At 36.7% G+C, this 24730-nt stretch overlaps 1 protein-coding gene across 1 annotated transcript in view; it reads left to right on the top strand.

Moving 5' to 3' along the window:
• The first annotated feature begins 236 nt into the window (after positions 1 to 236).
• Positions 237 to 24730, top strand: part of LOC129796921 (uncharacterized) — a 40226-nt gene continuing 15732 nt past the window's right edge. The window contains exons 1-4 of the mRNA XM_055839059.1: positions 237 to 600; positions 20483 to 22051; positions 23353 to 23411; positions 23594 to 23769. Of these exons, the coding sequence (XP_055695034.1) occupies positions 20494 to 22051; positions 23353 to 23411; positions 23594 to 23769 (1793 nt within the window). The 5' untranslated portion in view covers positions 237 to 600; positions 20483 to 20493. The remainder of the gene's footprint in view (positions 601 to 20482; positions 22052 to 23352; positions 23412 to 23593; positions 23770 to 24730) is intronic.

Here is a 24730-nt window from a genome sequence, read left to right on the forward strand (position 1 = left end):
CTTGCATGTGAGTGTGCTACACTCAGAGCTCACCTTTTACCTGAGCATTCTGTGTGTCTGCCGTGTGTGGAATTTTAAAAGCAAAAAGGGGGCCCAAAACTGTGTTCCGAACACCCGGGGAATTCACTGCGATATATATATATAAATGTTCTGTTCACTCACACAGACATTTAATGTCCTGGATGGTTGACTGGTTACTTGAGACCCCAGTTTGATAGGCACCAACAGTCGGAGTCAAATGAGGAAAGGTTGCCGGCCGGTATAGACGTGTCAGTTTCCTTTGAGCACCACATTTCGAAAAATTTTAAAATAAAAAACGAAAAGAAAATTCACAGTGTTTGGTGAATGATTTTTGAGTTTCTCAATTAAAATAAACACAGACTTTGAACTTTCGCGATAAGACTGTGAATCACTATCACCATTGCCAGTGTGGATTACATTATTTGGATTTTTGCCAAAAGAAAAGTTATGGAAATTTATTGCAAAATTCCATTAGTGACTCAAGTGATTATTGAATGACAATTTTCAGCGCGATTTCTGTTGAAAACATCTGTGACAAGGATTTTCATATCATTTTCATACTAGCAGCTTAAAACTGAGGTAAGATTATTCTAGATAATAGAATTTTCTAAAAGCCCGATTAATATATAACATGCATAATATATACATATGGTTATTTTTTTTTACAAAGATTGCGTGCTTTCTTTTGGTATTTGACTTTTAAATTTTCACATCTGTTTCAAATTCATTTTTACGAAAAAAAAACAACTTACGTAAATTTATGTAGGTACCACACGAAGTCATTAACCCGAGGAAATGTTAAAAAAAAAAGCCTTTAATGAGTTGTTGCATAAAATTTTTGAAGAATAACGTAATGCGCATTAGGTGTTTATTGAATCATCCTGACAGGATATCCGTCACTCTAGAGTGATTTTCGTGCTAATTCTCAGCTTTATGCAAACGCAAATGAATGTCCGTAAAATATTTTGACCTTCTGCGGTTGAGAAATGCATCCCTCGGTGTCTTCAAAGTTGACCATCGCGACAGTTTTCTCCTCCGTATCGTCTCGCGTGGAAATGGGAATTGAAGCAAAAAGGGGTGTCTACAGCAGTAAGTAGCGCTTCAATATCCTTCGCGACGCGCCGTTTTTCCTTCTGAAACCCATTAATCAGTCGAGTGGAAATGATTAAGTGATAAATGGTTTGCTTGGAACCATATAAAGAGGATCAGGCGCAATTATGCTAATATATTAGAGGCGTCATACGATATGACATTAGAAAAGTGGTGCTTTTTTCACAGATGAGTTTCATTACAGGATTATGATATATGTAATGAATATTCGGCTAAAGAAATGTGGAGTAGTTTTTTTTTAACACCTTTTTTTTATCTTTGATTTTTTTAATGTGTCACATTCTTCAAAAGAAGAATAGTTTCTGTACATTTGAAAGGGATAACATTTTGTTTGCTTCTAAGAAAATTAAAATTCCTAAGGGTTGGTTCCATATAGAAACTCTCCACAAACATACCCAAAATGTTAAAAAATATATTTATTTTGGGGATAATTTTTTTTTTCAAAATCGATAATACCAAATTTAAATCAAATGGGTTATCATTTTATTTTGTTTACAAAACTTCTTGAGTTTGCATAATTCTTGAATCATCCCTTAATTAAAAAAGCTTTTTTGAAACTTTAGCCTCTCAGTCTGGCACAATGGTATCAGATTCTCGTAACCATAAATCATGAAAAGTTTGCTTTATATTGGAAATTCAAAAGAGAATTTAGGATAAGTTAAAAAAAACACATTTAGTGGAAATTGCCATTGTTCATAATGATTAAAAATTCATTGCATGATCCCTCATAATTAAGGTTTGGACTATAACTGTGATAGACCATTCTATCCATTGTATAATCAAAATCTGTATTCTAACAGGTAGGTAATATTTTTTTAATACTTTAAACCACAACATGTATTTTATGAAAACATATACAAATTTTATAGAGAAATTCGTTGAAAAATTGAAAATTGGATTTAAAAATTTTTAAATTCAATTAATTGATTAAAACAATAAAATCAGACTCAATATACGTTTCCATATTGGTGCAAATGCAATTAAATAATAAAACTCAATCGTTTCCAATAGTTATCACAAAGAAAAACTATATTGTATGTACGAGGTAAATTGTCGCTTCGCTCCAATTTACCTCGCCCCGCTTCGCGGGGATTTGTTCCGCTTCGCGCAAATTTTAGAGGAAAAAAATTGTGATGGTTTGATTGAGGCCACTTATAAATCCCGGAGAAAAATTTCGGAAAGAGAAGAAATCAGTTTCATACAATACTTTAGGCGCCAAATTCAAAAATTTGCAAAAACTGCATGAAATCTCTATGGGGGCTACCTGAAGGGGGGCTTTGGGGGAAAAATGAATACGGCCATCTGAAACCGCCTGTTATAAGGAGCCTCTGTACCAAACATCGCGATTGGTCAAACGGTGTGGATTTGTATAGAAAAGTCGGAACGACGATTACCAACAAACAGGCCTTTCTTTATTATATAGATATGTAGCTAAGCTTCTTGGCTAGAACCATTTCACGCTATTTAGTCACTATATATAGCACACAAAATGTGGAATGAATGAAATGAAAATCACTAAATTCGAGTCAATCCCCAAATTGTTAGAAGCAGAATAAACGAATAAATAGGGTTTTATTTCGAATTTAAAGTAAATATATCGCGTATAATAAAATATAATTTAAAAGTTGAAACTATTCGCATGGGAGGGGAACTTCCACCAACCCCTTGCGCGGAAACATTTAGCAGAAGATATTTATGGTATTTTTTACTCTCAATCGGGCGTCAGGATGCCGCAATTCTTCGTAAATATCTGACGATAGTCTCGCAAAAAGGAATGATTCCCTATCACAACACTTTCATGCAGTTTTAGAGTTCCATGATATGTTTTTCGTGGTGCTCAGCCGGATCAATAAATTGTGAGATTATAGTGCTTAAGTTTTGGCGCCATTTGGGAAGGGGTATACTATTCGTGTCAATGAATATATTATCGCGATATCACTTTTTTTTCGGGTAGTGGGCTTAATGGGTGAAAAGGTGTAAAATAATCCCCGCCCCTTGAATTAACTATCAGGGCGCGATAATTGGGCAATTACTATTCATATCCTTTTTTTATAATTGAAATTTGCCATATTGATGTGTCTGCCAGAGCTGAATATATCGACATAGAAAGACATTTCTTTTCTCAATCATCTGCAGTATATTGACGAAATATCGGAAAAGGGTTGAGCACCATCATAAATGGCACCGAAGGATTAGTCAAGGTGTTTTGCCTGTTGTTGTTCTGCCAGGAGAGAGTAATCGTGAAAATGAGACCGTTACGAAATTATGTAAATGACAAGAAATGAGTTTGCACTAAATTCCACTTTCTCGGTGTATAAGAAATTAATGAATCTGGAAGTTTTTTTTCCAGGTGCAGATAGGTGAAAAAATAACTGTATAATGTAGGGTGATGTTGAGACAGAAAAAAATCCCAACAGGGATGGGAAATGAGCAACAATTTCTTAAACTTTTTTTTTGCCCAAATCTTCTATTCGTTCCCAAGGAAGCTGCTTGTAATTTTTCGTGATCCTAAATCGCAGAAAAAAAATTGAGAAAAAAAGTTTTCGGATTAGAATTATTATAAAAAAGATCCTTTCAATTTCGGGATTTGTTCATGAAAATTCCCCTCTTTCATCAATCAGAAATTTCCTAATGCGGAAGAAAAGAATCGTAATTACGATAACTCAAAAATTTATTATAACTTAAAAAAATTTTTTTTTTAAACAAGGATTTTTGAAAGAAAAAAAACACTATAGAAATGTTTTGTTTGAAAAGTGTGAAGAAAGAAATTGGAAGAGAGTTCCTTAATTGCGACATAAGATGAAAGCGTGACGTTGTAAATTTTTATTAACTCTCCAGCACCGCAATTGTTGTCTCGTTTTTATTTGAAGAATTCATATAAGGTGCGCTATATGCGGTATGTCTTGCTGTGCGGAGATTAGATACGCCATTTGACCGCGATTTGGAAAAAAGGGAAAGTCGCGGAGGGATGAAAGAGCGGCGCGGAAGTCAAATGGGTTTCATGTCTCAATGGGGTGGTCACGCGTTGTGAATGGCGGTTATCAAGGGCTCTCTCGAGGGTTTGCGCGAAACACACTTAGCGGCGAAAGGGTTAAGTCACCTCCGGTGAAAAGGTGAGAGTGAATATGAGACAAGTGAGGAGATGAGGTGTCTCCCAGGCCTTGAAATTCAAGAAAGTCTCACCATTGTACTATGTATATGATATGCTACATGTGTGTGGATGTTTGGAAATATTTTGAGAGATTTTCATCTCCCATGGCATTTGAGATCTTTGCGTACATTACAACGGGTGGGGTATAATGGGAATGGTTTCTCAAGGTAAGAATGGAATTTGAAATGCAGATGCTAATATCAAAGGTATTTGGGGCAGAATTCAAAATCAGTTGATACGCCTGGAGGTAATCGTTGGTAAAATGGGACAGTATTAGGGGATGACAGGGATTTAATTAAAAAAAATTGCCACACTATTTTTCTTTCTAAATATTTTATTTTTCATCTTTTTCCACTCTGATTTTGACAGACTCACCCCTTTTTTCTCAAAGGTAATGCCTGTGTAATTGAATAAATTTCTAAATATAAAATAAACTGTGTGACGTTGATATAAAGACCATAATAATACCCATATCATGTGCCTCTCTGGCTTCGTTTTTTTTTCTCCTAACACTCCTTCCTTCCAAGGAGCGCCTTTCCTCATCAAACTATGTATGCAACAATATCACTTTTATTATGCAATATAGGGTGCATCTTGGAAAACTTTTTTTTCCACTCTAACACTCCTTAAGGTTTTATAAAGGAGGGTTTCCCAAGGGTAGAGGGACATTTTTCTACCTCTTCTTCGATATACTTTCACTTTCTGTACTGTACGTAGCATACCTACCTACATATAATTCTGCTACGGGGCAAAAGTGATACAAATATACAACGAAGAATATCAGAAAAATATAGAGCCTTGTAGTAGGGGCTACCCTTTTCAACTGCTACAACCCAACATTTTTGTGCACACCAGTCTGGTCAGGATGACAGAGGATTTTCTTCAGAGGTGTGCCAGAGAGAGACAAGGAGCATGTACTCATTGGTTTAGAGAGGAACCCTTCCCGAAATGGGACAAAGTAAATTTTCCTTTCCCACGTTACCTCACAATCCAAGTCCTCATTGGCATACATAGCAGTATAGTATGTAGCTAAAAGAGCTAAAAATAGTGGCCAGGACAATCCAAGACAAACATTGTGCCGCTTTTTGCCTCATTTACCGCGTGCTGAATCCCCAAAATCCTTCCTTTTTGCACCACCAACAATGGGCCGTGCAGAGGTCACCTGGTACTGACCACATTAACAAGGATTAAATCGCGCATTCTCCTATCAGCGTGACAACATCAGCCAAAACATAGGGCACGATATTCTCTTGGGCAATTGAGGTGAAAGTGATAGAGAGACGCGCCGCATGGAATCATATTTTTGTGGGCTTTTCGGCGGTACATTTAGCTTTAACAATTCAACCCTTTTTCGCTCCTTTTGTTACACGGAAATTTTATTGTTGTGAAAGCGCGCTTATCATCAAACACATCAAATTACATACCTACATAGCGTAAGATCTTGACCAACATTGCTCTAAATTTTTTTTCACTGATTCATACCACAACATGCAACCCTATCACGCCAATTGTGCTCCAGCAAGAAAAACAGCACTGTTTATTCCACAAATAATTTACGACATATTTTTATGCGTTTTTTTCCTACCATGCACAATCCTCAAAAGTCATGAAAATTTATTGGATTCCTTCAACCCCTCTCTTTTAGGGCAATCCACTCGAGATATTTTATAATTACAATTTAAACATCTAAGAGAGGATATCTTTCTATTGAAGCACTTTTATCCTCTTTCTTATTTCTCCTCGTAAGCTTACTTGTACAGTACAACCTCACTCAATAAGTACACACAGAGAAAGTTTGTAAAAGTGATTGTGGTTAACAAGAAGGGGTTGAAGCTAAGCATTGGAACATGAATAAATTGTGAATTAAAAACTTATTTAATTTTAATTAAAAACAAAAATTTTATAAGGAGTTTGTTAACTTTATGAGCCCTCGAATTGTTTAATTAAACTCATGCAAAGATATTATTAATACCTACTATTTCCATGCTAGTTTAAATCTATTTCAATTTCTCTGAGTGTAGTGATGAAATTGAGTGAAAGAACTAGATCTCTATAGAAATGCCATTCATGATAAACTTTTCCTCCTGACAGTGGTTTTGTGAGGAAACACGTTCTGATAGAAAATGAAAGGGTTGCAATGAAATTCCAACAACTTTAAAAATTGTAAGACAAATAGAATTTCTTGTTGTGCCGTTCTTTTTGGCTTTTGGGGCACATGATTGACATTTCACCTCTTATTTTCTCATAACAAGCCAGCACAGTTCTCGCCATCGAGTGTGTCCTGTTTTCTGGATATTGTCATGGTAATTTTATTGGTGTTTTCTCCACATTTTTCCCCGCAGTGGTAAAAGCATCTAGAAGGGCTTCTGAATCACATAAATTCATTTCCTCGCACCATCATCATCGTAGTTGCTTTCACTTGATCTCCTGCTGAGAGTTATCCAATGAAAGTAACAATTTTCTAATCTAACACATAGCAATTTTTATATTATTGACACTATAAACATAAATAGAAAACCTTCCCCCTATTCAGAAGGAGCATATTTTTTCCTTCCACTGCAATTACATTTTTTCGTATAAGAAAAAAAAAAAACCCATTTGATTTTTTTTACAACACACCTCCTTCAAGGAGTCCCTGGCGTTTTGTCGTTGACTTTATTGAGTGATTTAGCAGCAGCAGTGGCTCTCTCCTGGCCCTTCTTCTTTGCCACACATACCGCTGTGATTCGCATAAGGAGCAGTGCGATTGTAGAAATGTGCAATATTTCCCCGATCATAAGCATATCCATCCACTTATGATGTGTGCATATAAAATTCCTCTTTTTTTTGCTCCAGACTCCATGAAAACCCTTTAGGCACCACACAATATGGAGAAACTTCTGAAGGACTCTATTGAAAAAACATTTTTATGGTTTTTATCCTCAATTGATTCCTAACAATGTATAATTGGAATTCATTCACAAATCTTTGCTGCTTGTGTGGTGTACTTGCGCACCACCACCCTCTAAATACTTAATTAAAACAATTAGTAAGTTGTATGCATAATTGAAGTCCATTAAGCAAAGTGTTGAACACATTTTCCGAACATGTTAATTTCCGTTACACGCAACAGAACACCCCCAATGGGGAAAATGGGCATAGGAAAAGCAGAGGAAATCTTTTTATTTTTTTTTAACTGATTAACATTACAACCATTTTGATTAATATTAACAAAAGTGAAATTAAGCTGTATTGTATTGTATTCATATTAAAATAATCTTCAAGCAAATATTTTAATAAAATATAAGGGATCCTCCCTCTAACCGCTGTACACAAATTATTAGATTTTTTTTTGAAAGAATATTCGAATTGATTGAAGGGCTAAAATTTAAGCCAAAAACACTCTTCTTCTTAAATGTCTTAAAAATATTATTCTATGCTCAAGCTGAAAGCATAAAATATTTCTTTACATTCAGAAGAGGAGAAGAGCAAAGAGTCGTCATTTGATTTATTGTTTGTTGAGACTGATGAAGGATATATCAGTTACTCCTTAAAAAGGAGCAAAAAAAGGAGACATTTCGCAAACGCAAAAACCGGCTTTCCGGTGGTCCAATTGAAAGTATATTATTATTATTCGTGAAAAAGAGGATAGGAGGGAGCGCGAGACATTTCTTAAATGAAAACCACGAGTACAAATTCGAAACTGATCTTCTGATAATAACAACAATAATAATTCACATCACTTGATGGGTGTTATGTGTGCTCATGTAACAATGCAACGGAAATGCACCACAAGCTGCTAAACAGGTCTGTCAACAAGGCTTCTCGAAAAGGAGAGAGCCGCGAGGATGTGGTTCAAAAAGAGGCACATCAGTTGTTCCTTATAATGTATTTTTAATAATGGGTAGGAAAAACGTCGCGAATATACATACCTTGCTGAGGAGGACCTTTTATGCTGCTCCTGCTTCAGCGCGCCAATTTGGAAATTTGCAAAATATACTGGCTTCTGCTGCCAACTTTCCTTATACATAGACGTCTTGCCATGGCTTTTGTCCTCTTCTTGCATTCCTTCATGAGTCCTAACATACATAAGGTATTCTCTGTCTGTTTCCTTACCTCACCCTGAGTTTTTCTTTGCGAATTCTTTTTTTTTTCTTTGATTCTATGTCTCGTACACATTAAATCACCATACTGCGCGAGTATGTACCCATATACTATAAGTTTTGTGTTCATCTCACATGGCATTTATTCATTTTCCTAATATTTTATTTATACACTTTATTATTTATTTATTTCGGCACAATGTGCGACTGTTTGCCGTTTGCATACAAGCATCACAGGAAGGAAAGACGCGTAAGGAAGAGATGAAGCAATGAAACCGGTTGATTCAAATAAAGCGCAAATTTCGCGCCCAGCCAGGAGGATTCGCACAAGGAATACATACATATATGTATGTGTCCAACGTGCTGTGGTAGATGCAGTTCTTTTCATCCTGACGATGTACCACGTTGCGAAATTTATGCATGAAACCGTCCTTCTTTCATACCCCGCGTCTTACCATCTCTGTTGCTCCTATCCTACCCCTCTGTATAGTTGAAATAGAAGCAGACTTGCAGAAAATAGTGGTGCAAGAGCTAAGGTGAGATTGTTGAGAGTAGAATGAATTTGTGAGAGGAAGATGGTATGTACTTATATAGAAATTTGCGTGCTTCTTCCCCATTGTAGTGGCTGAAAAGATGAAAATTGCGCCAAAGGGGAAATGGAGGGAGAGTGAGTCTACGTGGAAAAAAATCAGGATTTACGAGACACACAAAATTCGTTTTGTGCGGTGTCCAGGTTTACGACGGTATCAATTGCATTTTGATGGTCATTTGCATAATTCAACTCCTTTTAATAGAGCTATATGAAGAAGTTTGCCAAAGTATCTTTCATAGTACGCGAAAGAGCATACACGAGGGGTCATCCAAAAGGGAAATTCTTCGCAAAAACATCACAGTGCATAGTAGGTATACATACATATTTGCAATGGTTTTGCAACATTGTAGCAGAATTTTATATCCTCTCATTTGCTACAAATTCAATCCATCATCCGTCAAGTTGCTCCTATTCAAATGCACTTCATTTTCTACATCTCTTTTATTTTTTTCTTTTGAGTGTAATGTACGTATGCATGTATCCAAATAACTTTTAGATTATTTACACCGAAATCTTCTTTTATAGGGAGGTGTCTCACATCAGCTCATCTGCATTTGCATGGAGTTGATGAAAAGAAAACCAATCCTTTTGAATTTTCCAAAAGGCTCTTTTTTGGTAATCTCACATGAGGTAGATTTAATTATGAATACAACAATAGTTTGGAAAAGGAATTAGGATAAATTTCAAAGGAGCCATCTTCATTTTGCATAATCAAATCATTTAACGAAAAGGTTTTCTGTCAACACCAAACATAAAAGAATGTTGCGAGAACAGCACAGTAAGGAGCAGAATATGTGTAGTTGCAAAATGTTGCTATTTTTTTAAATTTTCAAATAATTCAACGTTGATTAATTTTGAATGAAGATGTTTTTACTAATTAAATTATATCTTTTAGAATTGCAATAAATACGACACTTTCCTTTCATTGACGGTTTGATTTTTTTAAAGAAAAATAAATTTGAATTAAATTCTGCTTCTAACTGTGCCCGATTGTCTCAAAAGACCCATCATCTGAGAAAATTTCAAAGATTTATTCGCATGGTTGAACACAGCTCTCATTCCAATTGTGATAAACCATATTGTTCCGGGGGATGCCTATGATAGGACTAAATGTGTTTCAATTTTTTTCCAACTCACACAGCTTCTTCCTCTCAAACAACCACCGAATATGTCTTCCCATCGAATTACACCGTCAGTCTGTTTGAGGAAAAGAAATTTCACAATTTGGAACGTGTTGTACAGTTGGGTATATTTTTTTCTTCATACTTTTGCCCAAAAATTCACCCAAGAATAAGGCGTGAAACAAGGACAAATGATCTTCTGTGGGAATCAGATCACTTCCGTGTCAAAGTGGCAAAGTGTTGTATATGTGCTGGAGGGATGGGAAAGCAAAAAAGGGGAGAAAGCAAGCATATATACAACAAGGGGGAAATTTTTTGGGAAAATTGTTACCGGAGTGAAATGGGAGTTTTGTGCGAAATGGGTATTTGTATTTGAGTGAGTGTCCTCTGTGAGGAGACACTCCTTGGGATATATTTTGAGCTTGGTGAAATGGAATTAAGGAAGGCAGCTGCTTTTGCTTTTCGTTCTCTCTTTTCGTAACGTTAAATAAATGTGCTAATTTTTTTGTCCTTTCACCAAAATCCTTAGTGGATGCGGTGCGGCTTCAGGGTCAGGGGAATTTCTTTTGAGAAAATTGGAAGAAATTTATAAAAGAGGGGTTACTTTTACCCAATAACTCACATTATTGTAAAAATTGCACAGTTTCCAAAATTCCATGTGTGATGTGCTGCATCTTGCGGGAGATGAGAAAGGAATCATGAGATGGTATATTTGATATTTCGCAGCTTCGTATCCTGATGAAGAAATTCAATATCCTGAATTCATTTTTTTTTTCATTTCACACAGTTTCACAAGCAGCTCATCACGATTATACGACAAAAGGATGAAACTGAAGAATTTTACAGAGAATGTAAAATAATAATTAGATTTTTCAGAATCATCCGCATATCACTCTCGACGATGCCTTCATCCTGCATCATTCAAAATTCAAGAAATGCCACCGTCGTGCCACATATATATTATACATTTTGTTGTTCCTCCTCGATCTCATACGGATAAGAATATATGCAATTAGGGTTTCATTCAGAGATTAGTCCAAAAAATTAGGGGTTCCTTGTGTTATGAATACATAGATGAGGAGTGTTGGAAAAAAAACTGTCGGGGAAAGAGACGCAAACTCGAAGAAGAATATAATTTATACACGAATCTGGAGCAGACGGAATGTCTTGGCAGTATGTACCTACCCAAAAGCCCTATTGTGCCTTTTTGGCCTTTGGCAGTTTGATTGAGGAACGGAAAAAGGCTGCAGTTTGTGCTAGTAATGCGATTTTCTTTTATAGAAAATCGTTAGATGGAAAGAGAATATTGTTGTGGAATGATCTACCACCGATGATTTCTGGAGGGTGCGAGATGTCTGCCTCATATAAATTTGATCTTATTTCATTTTCTCAGCTTGGATAAAAAAAAATTATATTGAAAGGCATCTGCCACGAAAGAGTTCATCAAATCCAATTCTTCTCTAAACTACATCCACTCCCTTTATTTAATTGAGTGCAGCCAGGAAAGATCGATGATGGCAAAAAGTATGTAAACTATGCTCTATTGGAGTTTTAGAGATTTTTCAGGGTGCCATCAGTCGTCGTATAATTTAAAATAAATATGTTGTTACGTAAAAATAATGTAATGTAAATACCTTGGAAAAGAGCGAACGGGAAAGAGACAAGAAGAACGCAACGGTTAGCGACGTTTTGAATAATTTATATACATTTTCAGACTCTAAGAATATAGTATAATTATTACATTCAAATTAGTATTAAAAATAATGAACGTTTAAAATAGTTAGAAATGTAATAAATAGTTCTGCAATTAGACTCAATTTCTCTCAATGAGGCAATTTTCTTTTTATCAAAAATTAGTTTCATTTTAAAATAAAATTATTCATCTTATTCATAAAAATTTCAATTATTAGCAACATTCGGCATTAAAAATCTAAGCAAGACTTTACTCCATTCTCATGCGCTTCTCTGTAAATATCAGATTGTCCCATCGCTGTATGAATTTGCGGTTATATTCTAAATGTGATGAGAAGAGGATGGATACGAAAATTGTCTGAAGCACCTGGTCACATCAATTGGACGTTACCCAACACCTTTCATATAACCATGTGCCACCGTAAATATTGTGTAAGGCCACGGATGCTCAATGTACCCAAGGAAACGATGATGTATTTCAAATATACACGCGTGACAATGCGGGACCTTCAATTTCTTATGTGTACATACGTAAGGGAATAATCTACAAGATGAGAGCAGCTGTCCTATTGTGGACAATATCGAAGATATTTTGTGACTATCTCAAATAAAAATTAAAACATTCCGCATATTTTTTTTCCACAAAAATAATGAATTTTAACCGCCATTCACGTGCAAACGCTCCAATGTACTGGAAACATGAAATGTTGCATAATTCACCATCATCCTTTTGCGCGGAGCTCAATGAAAGTATATTGTTTTGCGCTCTATATGGATGGGGAGTGAGAAGACGCATAAAATTCCCTGAAGGTATTTTTCCAGCATTTTTTATACATATACAACATAAATTCCCCATAAAGAGTGCATTCGGATGAATATATGTGTGGCATCTGGCGCAACATTGGTAAAGAAATCGAGCAGAAAAACCTCGAAATTCCTCGAGGCACAACTCCTTTTCATTGTGCTCAATCGAGCCATTTTAGTCCTATTTGACTCTCAATAGTGCTATGGATACGTACTTCATAAACACTCGCTTCGTCCAAAAGGAAATCTCCTCCTGAGGATCACACCAATCGCGCCACGGAACCTCATATTTTGTAGTCACGCGGACAAAAGCAATATTTCTCCACACGATCGAAGAAATACAATTGAGTCTCCTTTTGCTCACAATAGAATAATTCGCGGGAAGAGTGTCAGAACGTCTCCTGAAAAGGAGCCAAAAATTCTCCCTAGAATCACCACATACGTGTAAAAAAATATTTCCAAGAACCACCACGTGCAAATAATGTATAGCACGTAATATCACAAAATTGCTGTCGTACGCAGAAATAGTATAACCACAACATTCTACCCACTAAAGAGGGTGAAAATAAAATTACTTGACACATTAGGAAGAAATATATGTATATAACTCGAAATCTAGGAAATTAAATATACAAAAGGTGGGTAATTGAATTTAATTTAAATTGCGGGATTTACGCGGTAAAATTTGAAAGGCTTGTCACAATTATGTTGTTGTTTTTTTAGACATTTATATATAGAATTTATGTTTATGTAAGAACAAGAAAAATGTACTGGTAAGCTGACCAAGCTTACGAGAGCTGTGTTTCTTTCAGTGTACCAATTTTGTGAGAGCAAACTAGAACGCGTATTAGTTTAAATACGCGCAAAGTCGGGAAAAGTAGAAAAGTCATACCCTAAGAAATCTTTAGAAGGCCATATCTCGAGAACGGATCCATAGATTTTCATAAATTTTTTTTTGTTTGAAAGGTCTTGAAGTCAGCTATAACATATCGAAAAATGAAAAAAAATTATGTCGCCATTTTCGAAAAATTCGAGTTCGAAATTTTCGAAAACTTTGTTTTCGATTTTAGCGCCTCTTGCGGTCATTTCTCGAAGTTGCAATGTTCTAGACATTTGTAGGGTTTTTCGAAACCTTTCATTTGCGTTTGAGTTGATCAAGATCGGACTTGTAGAACCCGAGATATGATATGCCAACTTTGGAGGGCTATATCTCGAGAACGGCGACATAGATTTTCTTCATTTTTGGCATGAAGCTAGATAATATAGTCAGCTATAACATATCAAAAAATGAAGCAAATCGATAATGGAGTTTTCGAGATATTCATCGAAAACTAATCGAAAATTTTGTTTTCGATTTTTGGCCCCCTAGCGGTCACTTTTGAAACTTTGGATGTTCTAGAGAGTTGTAGGGTTTGTTGAGATCTTTCATTTGAGCCCGGGTTGATCAAAATCGGTCAAGCCGTTTTCGAGTTATGGTCGATTTTCGATGAAAAATTGTGGCGGCCATATTGACTAAACGGCTTGACCGATTTTCGAAAATGAGGTATCGTTGGAAAGCTCTTGATGGCCTCTACAACATATCAAAATTTCAGATTTTTAGCTATTACAGGGGCTGAGATACAGCGAAAACAAAATTTTGAGGTTATTCAAAATGGCGGACGCGGGAGTGGGGGGTAAAATTTGACGTCATAATCTGACGTCTTCCAGTCGACTTTTAAACTTTGCCGTTTACCGCAAGTCTCTATCTATTACCGTTCTCTTGTAATTTAGCAAAAGGTTCCGGACGGACGGACGGACGGACGGACGGCCGGCCGGCCGGCCGGCCGGAAAAAATTTTTTGGCGCATACGTTTTTTGGAATGTGGGGACCCTAATTCGTGCTCATCCCAAGTTTGAGCCCGATCTGACGACTTTCGATTTTGCTCGGTACACAAAAGCTGTGTCTGAAAGAAACACAGCTAAAATATAGAACACCTTTACCAGATTTTTTTTGTTTGAATGAAAATTAATATCCAATTTGTGAGTATTTTTTTTGTACGCCAAAAAGGTGAAATAATTTTATCAATGGTGCGTAACAATAACACAACTAACCACCGCACTCAAAAAAAAACACATCACGCAACATTTATTAAAATCACGCGTTGAAAGGGCCTTCTCTGTATTGAGACATTAGTGCAAATTTTGCTAAACACATTTCAACGATAAACACCTGGATAAGAAAATTAACTTAAGCCAAGAGGGATCAAAGTATATATTTCATAAATATTTCGGCAATTTCTCCACTGGGAAATTCTTTATTTAACTCTATTGAAACATTATTTACCCTGTTGAGCTCTCACATTATCATAATTATGATTGTATGGCGTACCTGAGAGTAAACGTTTCTTTTTTTTACCTTTTCATCCTGCTGCGAAAATCTCGCACTACCTTGAAATCATTATTAACTGAATCTTCTCCGTCGTGACTCATGGAAATTCCTTCCTGTGTATAGTGTGCTTCTTAAAGGTTCTCAAGGAAGGTGCTTTCATTTAAGTATGAATGAGTGTATTAAATATTTACTGTTTCAGAGGAAAGGTTTGTAAGAAAGAGAAATTTTGTTATTCTCACACCACTTTCCAACTCTTTGTCTTTGCTTAGGTTTTATATTCCTATATATACTGACTCTATGTATAGTGAAGGCTATGAGCACGAATTATGGTGCTAAATGAAAAAAGGGCTAAAAGGGCAATTTGCATAGAGCACAGGTGATATAGACACAGAACAGCGAGGAAATATATAAGTACCATACCTAAAAGTCACTCTACTCCCACACCTTGATCTCTTAGATTGACTGACTTTCGGTCAACGTACCCTTAAAATTATTCAAAAGGGTCCTTATGACCCCAATTGACTGCAAAATTGCACTATCACCAACCTCAATCGTCGAAACAATACGTCACATGCAACTGCTGATGAATTGCAAGAGGAATATGTTAAAACTCAACAAATTTTTGCAAACCCTCGACAGATGACCAACTGCCACACATCTGTGGGGTATTTTGCTAATTTATCATTATGCAAATTGTTCTCAAAAATTGTAATAAAATATTTATTTTGGTTCCTACGTGCATTAGGGCATGCAGTTCCCTTTAGGGGGTATTTTTTTTTACACAGCGCTTTTACCGTAAAAAGACAAATTTAATCGCGATAAGGAATATTTTTGGCCAATGTGTCCAAAATAAATCCTAGGGTGGTGTGACTGAAATATAAATTATATTTCATGTCAACTTTTGACCTCAAACTTTATGTAGAAAAGTAAATTTACCTCCCACTTCTGTCTGTGAAAATCTATTAATATCATTCATTCCCATAAATTCATTCCCATTTGATTGATATTTTAATATCTTCCTCGTGAATAATAAAAATGTTATTAAAATGTGATAAAAGTTGGTAATAGAAATTTCCTAAATTGACCTTAAATGACGAAAATTTACCCGAACAAATCCCTCTTCGAGACCTAATTTCTTCTCACTTCTTATTCTCAGCAACATTTGGAGGGAAAGGGTAATTTAATTTTCGCCCCTTCTCGCTAAATTTAGGCTTTACAGCCCAATATTTCTTACACCTTTTGACTAATTTTCTGTCCGTGTACCCGCATAAGATTTCAGATGGTCCCCCCCCCATTCGAAGTCATTTGTATTCAGCAGAGGATGTTGGTGTAATTTGTAAACCATCATCTTGATATTGAATATCAAGGAACACGCACATCGAGAGAGCTAATTATCACAATTTAATCGATAATTCATAATATTAAAATGTGTGGCAGTCACAGTTGAAAGACTCCTCCATTGTCGTACTACCCTCTTTAAAAAAGCGTACGCGTCTCAAAAGAATTTTCATGCACTTTTACAAAAGTGTTTGAGAGGGTGCCTCCGCAGAAAGGGTTGACATCTGTCCTTTCTACATATTCCTTTCTTTTTTTTTATTCACATATAACACCAAAACGCAAAGACATTAAATCTAGGTTATACGCTCGTTACACCTCCAAATTATCGATACAGGCGCCATAATATAGTTCTGCTATATGTAATGCCAACTACCTTGGTATACATATATACGTTGTTTGTGATATATAGAAATATAACAGTCCAACGAAGAAAAAAGAGGTGGTTTGTCGGAAAGAAATTACAATGCTCGCTAATGGGGGAAAATATGTGTAATTGAAGATGGTTCTGGCCAATTTCTGTGTCACACGTTGACCACAGAAACCACACAGATGTTTGATGTTATTTCGTATATATGAATAAATTATTCATGAAAACACGACGAGGACGAAAATACACACAAGATGGTTAAATTGTAAAAAAAAACTTAAATGCAACACAAACGGAGCAATATGACCTCCTTAAAATCTAAAGAGAAAAAAAACTTGGTCACGCGGCATTGCAATCAATTTGAATTTCAAATTTTTCTACCTCTTATAAAATTCTTAACGTCTTGGAAGGAAATGTGTGTATAATAAATTATGCTATTGATGAAATGTAAATTTACCACAATTCTTATTCATCGTGATGACATATTGTACGTAATGCTTGGAAAATAGCAAATGTGAAACGTTATAAAGGAGTGCCTGTGAGGAGCAATTATTAACGTTTCAACAAAATAAGCCGAGAAGATGGAGAAGTAATTAAAGTACAAAATTGGAAAGTTTCTCTGAAGAATGAGGCAGGTGAGCCGGCGAATCCTTAGAAAGAAGAGAAGTCGAGAGAACCATTTGGCACGTGGCATGTCATCTTGTAAAAGTTTACAACATGTTCCATGTCAGACCGTCAGACCTTTTCTATAATGAAATAGAGATTTTGTTGGTTTTAAATTACACCATTTCATCGCCAAGGAAGTTATTGAGATTTACGATCATCCCTCAAGTGTGCCGAAAGAATTCTTTTTACCATTTTCATCGACATTTTCTCCTTCTTTCACTTAAAAATTTCATCTCAAAATCTCTCAAACCAACCACTTTCGCTGCATTTAAGAACATACCTATATGTATGTATGTAGGTAGTAGGTGCCTAATGTATGGATGAAGAAGTGATATTTTGAGGATTATTATGAAAATGTAATGAAGGCACCTGTAGGGGTGTTGTTGTAATAATATTATTAGATTTTTCGAGAGAATGTGATAAAAAATTACACCTTTTGAATCTCCACCTGTCGCCCTCATCGTTTCATCCATTCCTTGAGCCCAACCTACTTGAAGAAATTGTATTGCAATATCCTGCTGCGACTCATAAGAAAATAATAAGGGTAGTGGAAGACTAAAATTATGTTGTGTGGAAATTGTTTAACCAACCACCATCAATTAACACAGAGGAGAAGCGCACGATAGTGACAATTGTATGTCGTGTTGAAGTTTTATATATAATTTGCACATGAGATTGGACAAAGGAACTAAGTTAGGAGTTAACGAGATAATGCTGCATGTTTGTAGGTATCTACCTAATTAAAAATTGTCTACAGAAGAAGTGCTTTTATGAATTTCCTATCAACCGTTGTGAATATTATGTAATAGTTCGTAAAAAAAAAAATTAAATTTAAAAGTCTTATGGTTTTATCTGTTTGCCTTTACATAATATCCATGCTGGCTCAGCCGTCTTAGCCTATCTAAGCTAGATCATTGTTCAAATCTTTCCGTAAACCAACAATTTTTAATTAGATCCTGCCGTTGCTATTTTTTTTCAACCTAGAATGAATTGAATAGCAGAGAAATAAATGTTCAGCTCTATAGAGACTTCACACAACACTTAAAAAAAATTCAAGACTGACCATTTGGCTGTCGGAACACTTGTTCTGTTGACTTTCGAAAAAAAAAGAAAAAATTGTATCCCATCATGCTCACTGACTTTATAAAATTCCAAACACTTCCAATACAAAAGGGGATTGTGTTCAAGTGTTGAGAAATCAATTGATTTGCTTGCTATCCCATTGCTCTTCCCAACGATTTTTCGGCCCTTCCGACAGTTTTGTGAATTTTGTGCAACGTAACACCTCATTAACCAACTGGTGAACATCACAATTTAATTAGTGAATGAGTCAGTTGGGTTTCTGGAGGATTTTTATGGTTAAACATTTATTAGCATTGACCACTGTTCTCCCAAACGCATAAGCATGAAAAGCCATGTTATACATTTGAGGTCGATCATAAAAATTTTAGGAGATTCTTATGAATTCAGTGCACGCCTTTGTGATTGTTGGTGAGTGGTTATGGTTTTACGAAGGGATATACAACTCACTATGCGAATATTGAGGAAATGTAGCGTCAAATTTCACGCCAATTGACCCCAAAAATCCCTCAAAATCCACTTTTTCGCTCATTTACTCGGAACTTGAGGATTGGTCAAATATTGATGACCCATTGACACTCACATCACAAACCATCAGCTTCACGTACATTGTGTTATGTTGAATATACATAGGAGATGACATGAAGGGCTCAAGTAGGGATCACATATTTTTGTTTCACTTGACTGCTCCTGTGTGCGAGGATGATGATGGGAATGGCGCTTAAAGGGGGGTTTTGGGGAATCTATTTTTCAATTAGAAACTCATCCACAGTGGTGGATTGAAAAAAAAAGCCATTCAAAATGAGGAGAGTTGCAAAAGTCTCACGCTTCGTGCACGCAATGTTGAATGTTGAGGTGTAATTTATAATTGGTAGGTACTTGCTGAAGAAGAACTATGATAGGGAGTCCTTAATTGGATATATAAGACTGACTCTTCCCTTTCCTTATATATTCTTGCGTATTATATATACGAAAATTAGCCACTACTCATAGGCAAGGGTGCCTTCATAATCGTTTATTTATGGAGGTGTATCGTAATTAAGAAAAATCCAATGCATCCATAAATAGCGTGTAAAATAATAAATCTCATAATTTACCATTAATGAATATTATTAAATGGTTAAAAATCGAATTTTGTATGCATAATTCTGAAATTAAGAAAAAAATGGAATTTTTAATCTAATATTAATTTATATTAAATTTTAGGAAAATATCTTAAATTTATTATTATAATTAATTTAAAGGCAATAAAATTATATTAAAATTTCAACAGACGTTTTAATTAAATACTAAATAATATTTTTAATATTTTTGTCAAGCAAATAACCATATTTTCATTATTAAAAAATGCTGCATAATATGTATTTTCATTATCTCACTGATTAATTTAATTTGCAATTTATCTGATATTCATTACATTACACACACATAATCCACAAAATAGCTTATCATTTTTATTAAATCTGTTAAATCGAATGAGAAAAGCTCATGTAGTGATTTAATAAGTTATCGACCTCATGTGAAGAACTCCAAATAGTGAAAATTCCATTCATGCTTGAAGCACATAGAATTCGGTATATATCGGGCGAACAACCCCTTTCTCCCATTATTCTTACCACCAATCCATCCTTCATTTGTGGCATTTCTAGTCTTGGGCATGTCTATTTGGATGTGGCAAAAGGTACAACGCTCTATGCAATGTATATAACTAACGTGTAAAGTTAGCTGATGCTATCAGCAACGAATAAACTTCCGGAAAGGGTAGTTTTCTTCTTACATATGCTCATGCTATGGTGGTGTTACATAATTTAGGGATGATTATACCTTGCCCCAGTACAAGTTTGTCTCAACATGGGCCGTCTTCAAACTTTGTTCTCTCTGATCATTTAATCTTGATAACTTTCGGATGTACCTTGAGCACCAGGAAGAAAATCGTTGAACGTGTTGAGGGATGGGTTGGGTAAACCATCAAAATTAATTACGTAAAACATATTTGATTCCTTTTGGAAGCTATCTGCGCGAAGGAGTTGTGGTCAATTCCCATGACAATGCTAAAAGTGTGTCTTTTCTTTTTCTCTCTTTCTTCTGCAGGAATCGCTGAAATGCTCAAGTGGACAGTTACGAAGAGGTCGGAGAATGGTTCAGCAGATTCAACAAGGGGTGATACACGGCGGTCCCTTGGTGTTTTACCATCTGCATCAGCACAGTTAAATCGTGAGAATCGACGTCGGTCGTTGGGTGTGACGAGCACAGCAATCAAGAGACATCCACAACGGGACAAGGAAAATCACTTTCAGGGTACACCACACCATCCACGTGATTCCTTTGGACCATCATCGGCACTACGGGATGTCAGCAATATAACTCCCACATCCACACCAACTCGATCCGCCACAGTGGTCAGTGGGAGTAGAAAGAGGCCATTGGTTGGGGCAAATCCTCCGAGTTTTCGACCGCCACAGTATGCATCCACACTGCCTACCTTCGACATTGAATACTCCCCGTGCAACCTCAAGGCTGAGCCTTTCGTCTCCTCGCGGGACATTGAAGTTACGGACATGTTTAATGATAATCCGAGATATCTCCCTGATGACCCACCCCCGCGCAAAAGAGCCAAGGTGTGGAAAAAAAGTCCCTCAGAACCATGTCTGACACCCCTATCGCATCGCCTCAATGAGTTGCGATTTAGCAAAATGAGCTTCCGTCCCGAGCAGAAGAGAAAGGTACCCTCACCTCATGAATCCTCCTTGAGTCCATCTACAATGGGTGATGTCACACTCGATCGGATGATTGATGCGATTCTGGAGAGTACGAAGAAAGATAAGTGGACTCCACTCAATAGGCGAACATCAACGTTCAAGAATAAGGACAAACCCGCTGATTTGCGAATACATTTCGCCAAGTTTCGCGAACAACAAAGTGTCTCGCCAACCTACACTCCAGCTGAAGATCCTGCCAATGATCTGCAGGAATTCAAATCGAACATCTTCATTTCACCGGAGAAATTTCTCCAAGCTGGCGATCGAACGATTATCCTCGAGGAGAGTACAGTACTCAATGAACGTGAAGTCAAAACCCCAGACTCAAGAGAGGATCCCAAGGATAATTGCTGCCTACGTCGGCAGAAGGCTGTGAGGCGAAAACACCACAAGAGCGATGTCGATAGAGTTACCAAAGAAAATCGCGAAAAACGTCGATGCCTCATAGGATTAAGCCTTCCAAATGGTATACCCAGCCCTGAGACTCCTATCAATTTTGCCAATTTTCCTGCAACAACGGAGTCAGAAAAGGTGCGACGACGACGGAGTATTGATGTTTTGGCTGCAATGGATACACCAGAGGGATTTGCAATTATTGTGGACTCAGATCCGAAAGATGTTGGGAGACAGCAGGGAGTTGCAAAGGAATTCTTGGACGATGATACGTCCGGAATAAAAAGCAATGAATTACGTGCCAGTTCAACACCAACAGGTGCTTCAGTATCTCTCTCTGGGGGCCTCAGTAGACGCTGTTTAACATTTTCACCTGAATTTGAAGATGAATCCTTGGAGAAGAGACGCTCAGTGGCATCATCGACCAATTCACGCTATGGACGCAATATTTCTGGATCCCTGGACTTGGCTATTTTCATTGAAGATGAGAATAAGTTGAACATTCACGGTGAGTGGGTAATGGTAGGATCCCAATAAGTCGATCTTAGCTTTGATTTGAATGAATTAGTTGGTGTTCCACTTCGTGGCCAACACCAAGTATTGTAATCGTCGGATTTTCCGACCACCTCAGATCGGGCTCAAACTTGGTATGAGCACGTTTCAGACAACCTACATTCCAAAACTGGTGGTGGAAAATTTTTGATCCGGCCGGCCTGCCGGCCTGCCGGCCCGCCGGCCTGCCGTCCGGTGGTCAACATTTTGCATTATATCTCGAGAACGGTAACAGATAGAGACTTCCGGTTTGCAATTTTCTATAGAAATGTGGGTGTAAAATTTCATTTTTTCGCATTTTCAAAATCCAAGATGGCCGCCGTCCGCCATTTTGAAATACTGTCAACCACTTCCCTTACCGCTAGAGGTCTGAAATTTTAGTATGTTGTAGAGCTCAGTGAGACGTTTTCATCGACAATGCATACTTGAAAATCGGTCGAGCGGTTTAGCAAATATGGCGGCCCAAAGCAAAAAGTGTTTTTTCGATATAACTCGAGAACGGCTTGACCGATTTTGACCATCTTGGTATCAAATGAAAGGTTTCAAGAAGCCCTACAATTATCTAGAACATTTCAAATTCCAGAAATGGCCGCAAGAGGCGCTAAAATCAAAAACAAAAACTGCCTAACTTTAAGGGGCTATATCTCCGAACATCTGTTATAGATTTCCTTTAAATTTTGATATGTTGTAGCCTGACTCAATATCTTTCACCAGTCCGAAAATGAAGAAAATCTATGTCGCCGTTTAGAAGATATGACCATTTGAAAAATTCTTGAATTTGAAAAGTTCTATAAGCAATATCTCTTGAACGGTCTCTCCGATTTTGCTCAATTTAGTATCAAATTAAAGGTTTTGCAATTCCCTACAACTTTTTAGAACATTAGAACCCTGTAAAATCATTCTTTTAGGGCAAAAAATGCCAAAAACTGTTTCAGTAAAACAAATAGCCGCCATTTTGTGTTCTAGAGGTCACCTTGAAATGTATCGAAATATATGTCAGATTATAGTTTATTTCAAGACCTTTCCAAAACTGGTCAATAAATTTCTGTAGGTCTTATAGAACCAGAGATATGACCATTTTTATCCATCAAATTGCTGAATTTCACAAAAAAAATCAACTTTGCCTACTAATTCTGCTCACAAATCGCACTACAACGCATAAACAAACTTCTACACGTTGTGGGACACCAACTCTTATAACTGGACGCGTTATGATTGACTTATATTTTCTAATGCTCGAAAATATGCTCATTTCAGTTATTCGATGCCGTGATTTGCAGAGGGCCAATGGCAGATCTGTTAATGCTTATGTTAAGGTATTTCAAAATTATGTGTTTTATTTTAATTTTCTTAAAAAATTTAATGAAAAATTATTTATAATTGTTATAATTGTTTTTTGTCGTAAATATGGTTTTCTTTATGAAAATAAAACTCAGAAGATTTTTTATCAATACACTTAAAAGAAAAAAATTCATTTAATATTTTTTGGATGTTATAGATATCTGTTGTACCCACGGATCCACCCGAAGATAAGGATACGGGATTCCAGAGAACAGCCGTTCATCGAAACTCTAGTCGTCCATATTTCGATCATCGTTTCACCTTTGACCTAAAAGACGCCGATTACGCGAAGCGAATCCAATTGTCTGTGTGGCACCGTGACCGAGAAAACAAGTAGGTGATACGGTTTCCTTATGCTCCCATCCTTAAGTCATTCTCCCCATTCTTGCACTCAAGAAATTTCATGTTGTGTGTTGCGATTAAAATCACCATTTTTCCCCGTGATTCCACACCGATTGCCTATGGCGTGCTGGGCACGGTTTGACGCGGAGGCGTTTATGTATGTGGGGGATTTAAATGCAAATGAATTCTCCCCCGGGAGCATTTACCGCAATGTTACATAAACTATGTGGGAATTTCGTTGATTCTGTGGACAGCCAGTTGAGCCATCCACTTGTCCACAATTTCTCTCTCCCTCTCTCTCTCCACCTCACCCTTAAACCCCTTTCAACTCTTGTGTAATGAATTTTAAAGGCGACCCCTAATGATTAAAGCCAAAGCACTGTGCTCATGCTGCTGGGAAAGGATATATATGTGGGGAATTTTCTCTCTTCTCGCGGGGGTAGGTCACAAAAGCTCATGCGCAAATTCACAAACTCGTACAGCAATTCGGCACTCCGATAGCAACTTTTACTCATGAAGGAGTGCAGTTGAGAAGGTTTTCACGATGGGACTGCGTGTTGGTAACCCAAATTGCGGCATTGGATCGATTCAGCCATTTTGAATCAGTCCGTCTCCCGATTTTCACGCGTGAAACTTCCCGTCCTCGTACATATAGTTTTTTCTCGCAAAAAAAATTAATCTGTTATGTGTAATTTTTGCAATTAGCATTTGTCACAATTTGCTCCCAGTGTAAGTGAATTTATGTTAAGAAATTCGTCTGTGTATTATGTTTTCACAGCAGTGTGATTTGCAACCCAACTTACGGGGGTGGATTTTTGCTCAGCATAGTGAAAAAGTGCCTCCACTTGTGTGCTAAGGAATTTTATATGTATGAATTTTAATTAAACCAACATAGTACCATCATCAGTGCTTAATATCTGGGATATAAAAAGCAAGAACTACAACACTTACG

This window comes from Lutzomyia longipalpis, chromosome 1 (genome assembly GCF_024334085.1).
Source record: "Lutzomyia longipalpis isolate SR_M1_2022 chromosome 1, ASM2433408v1".
NCBI lineage: Eukaryota > Metazoa > Arthropoda > Insecta > Diptera > Psychodidae > Lutzomyia > Lutzomyia longipalpis.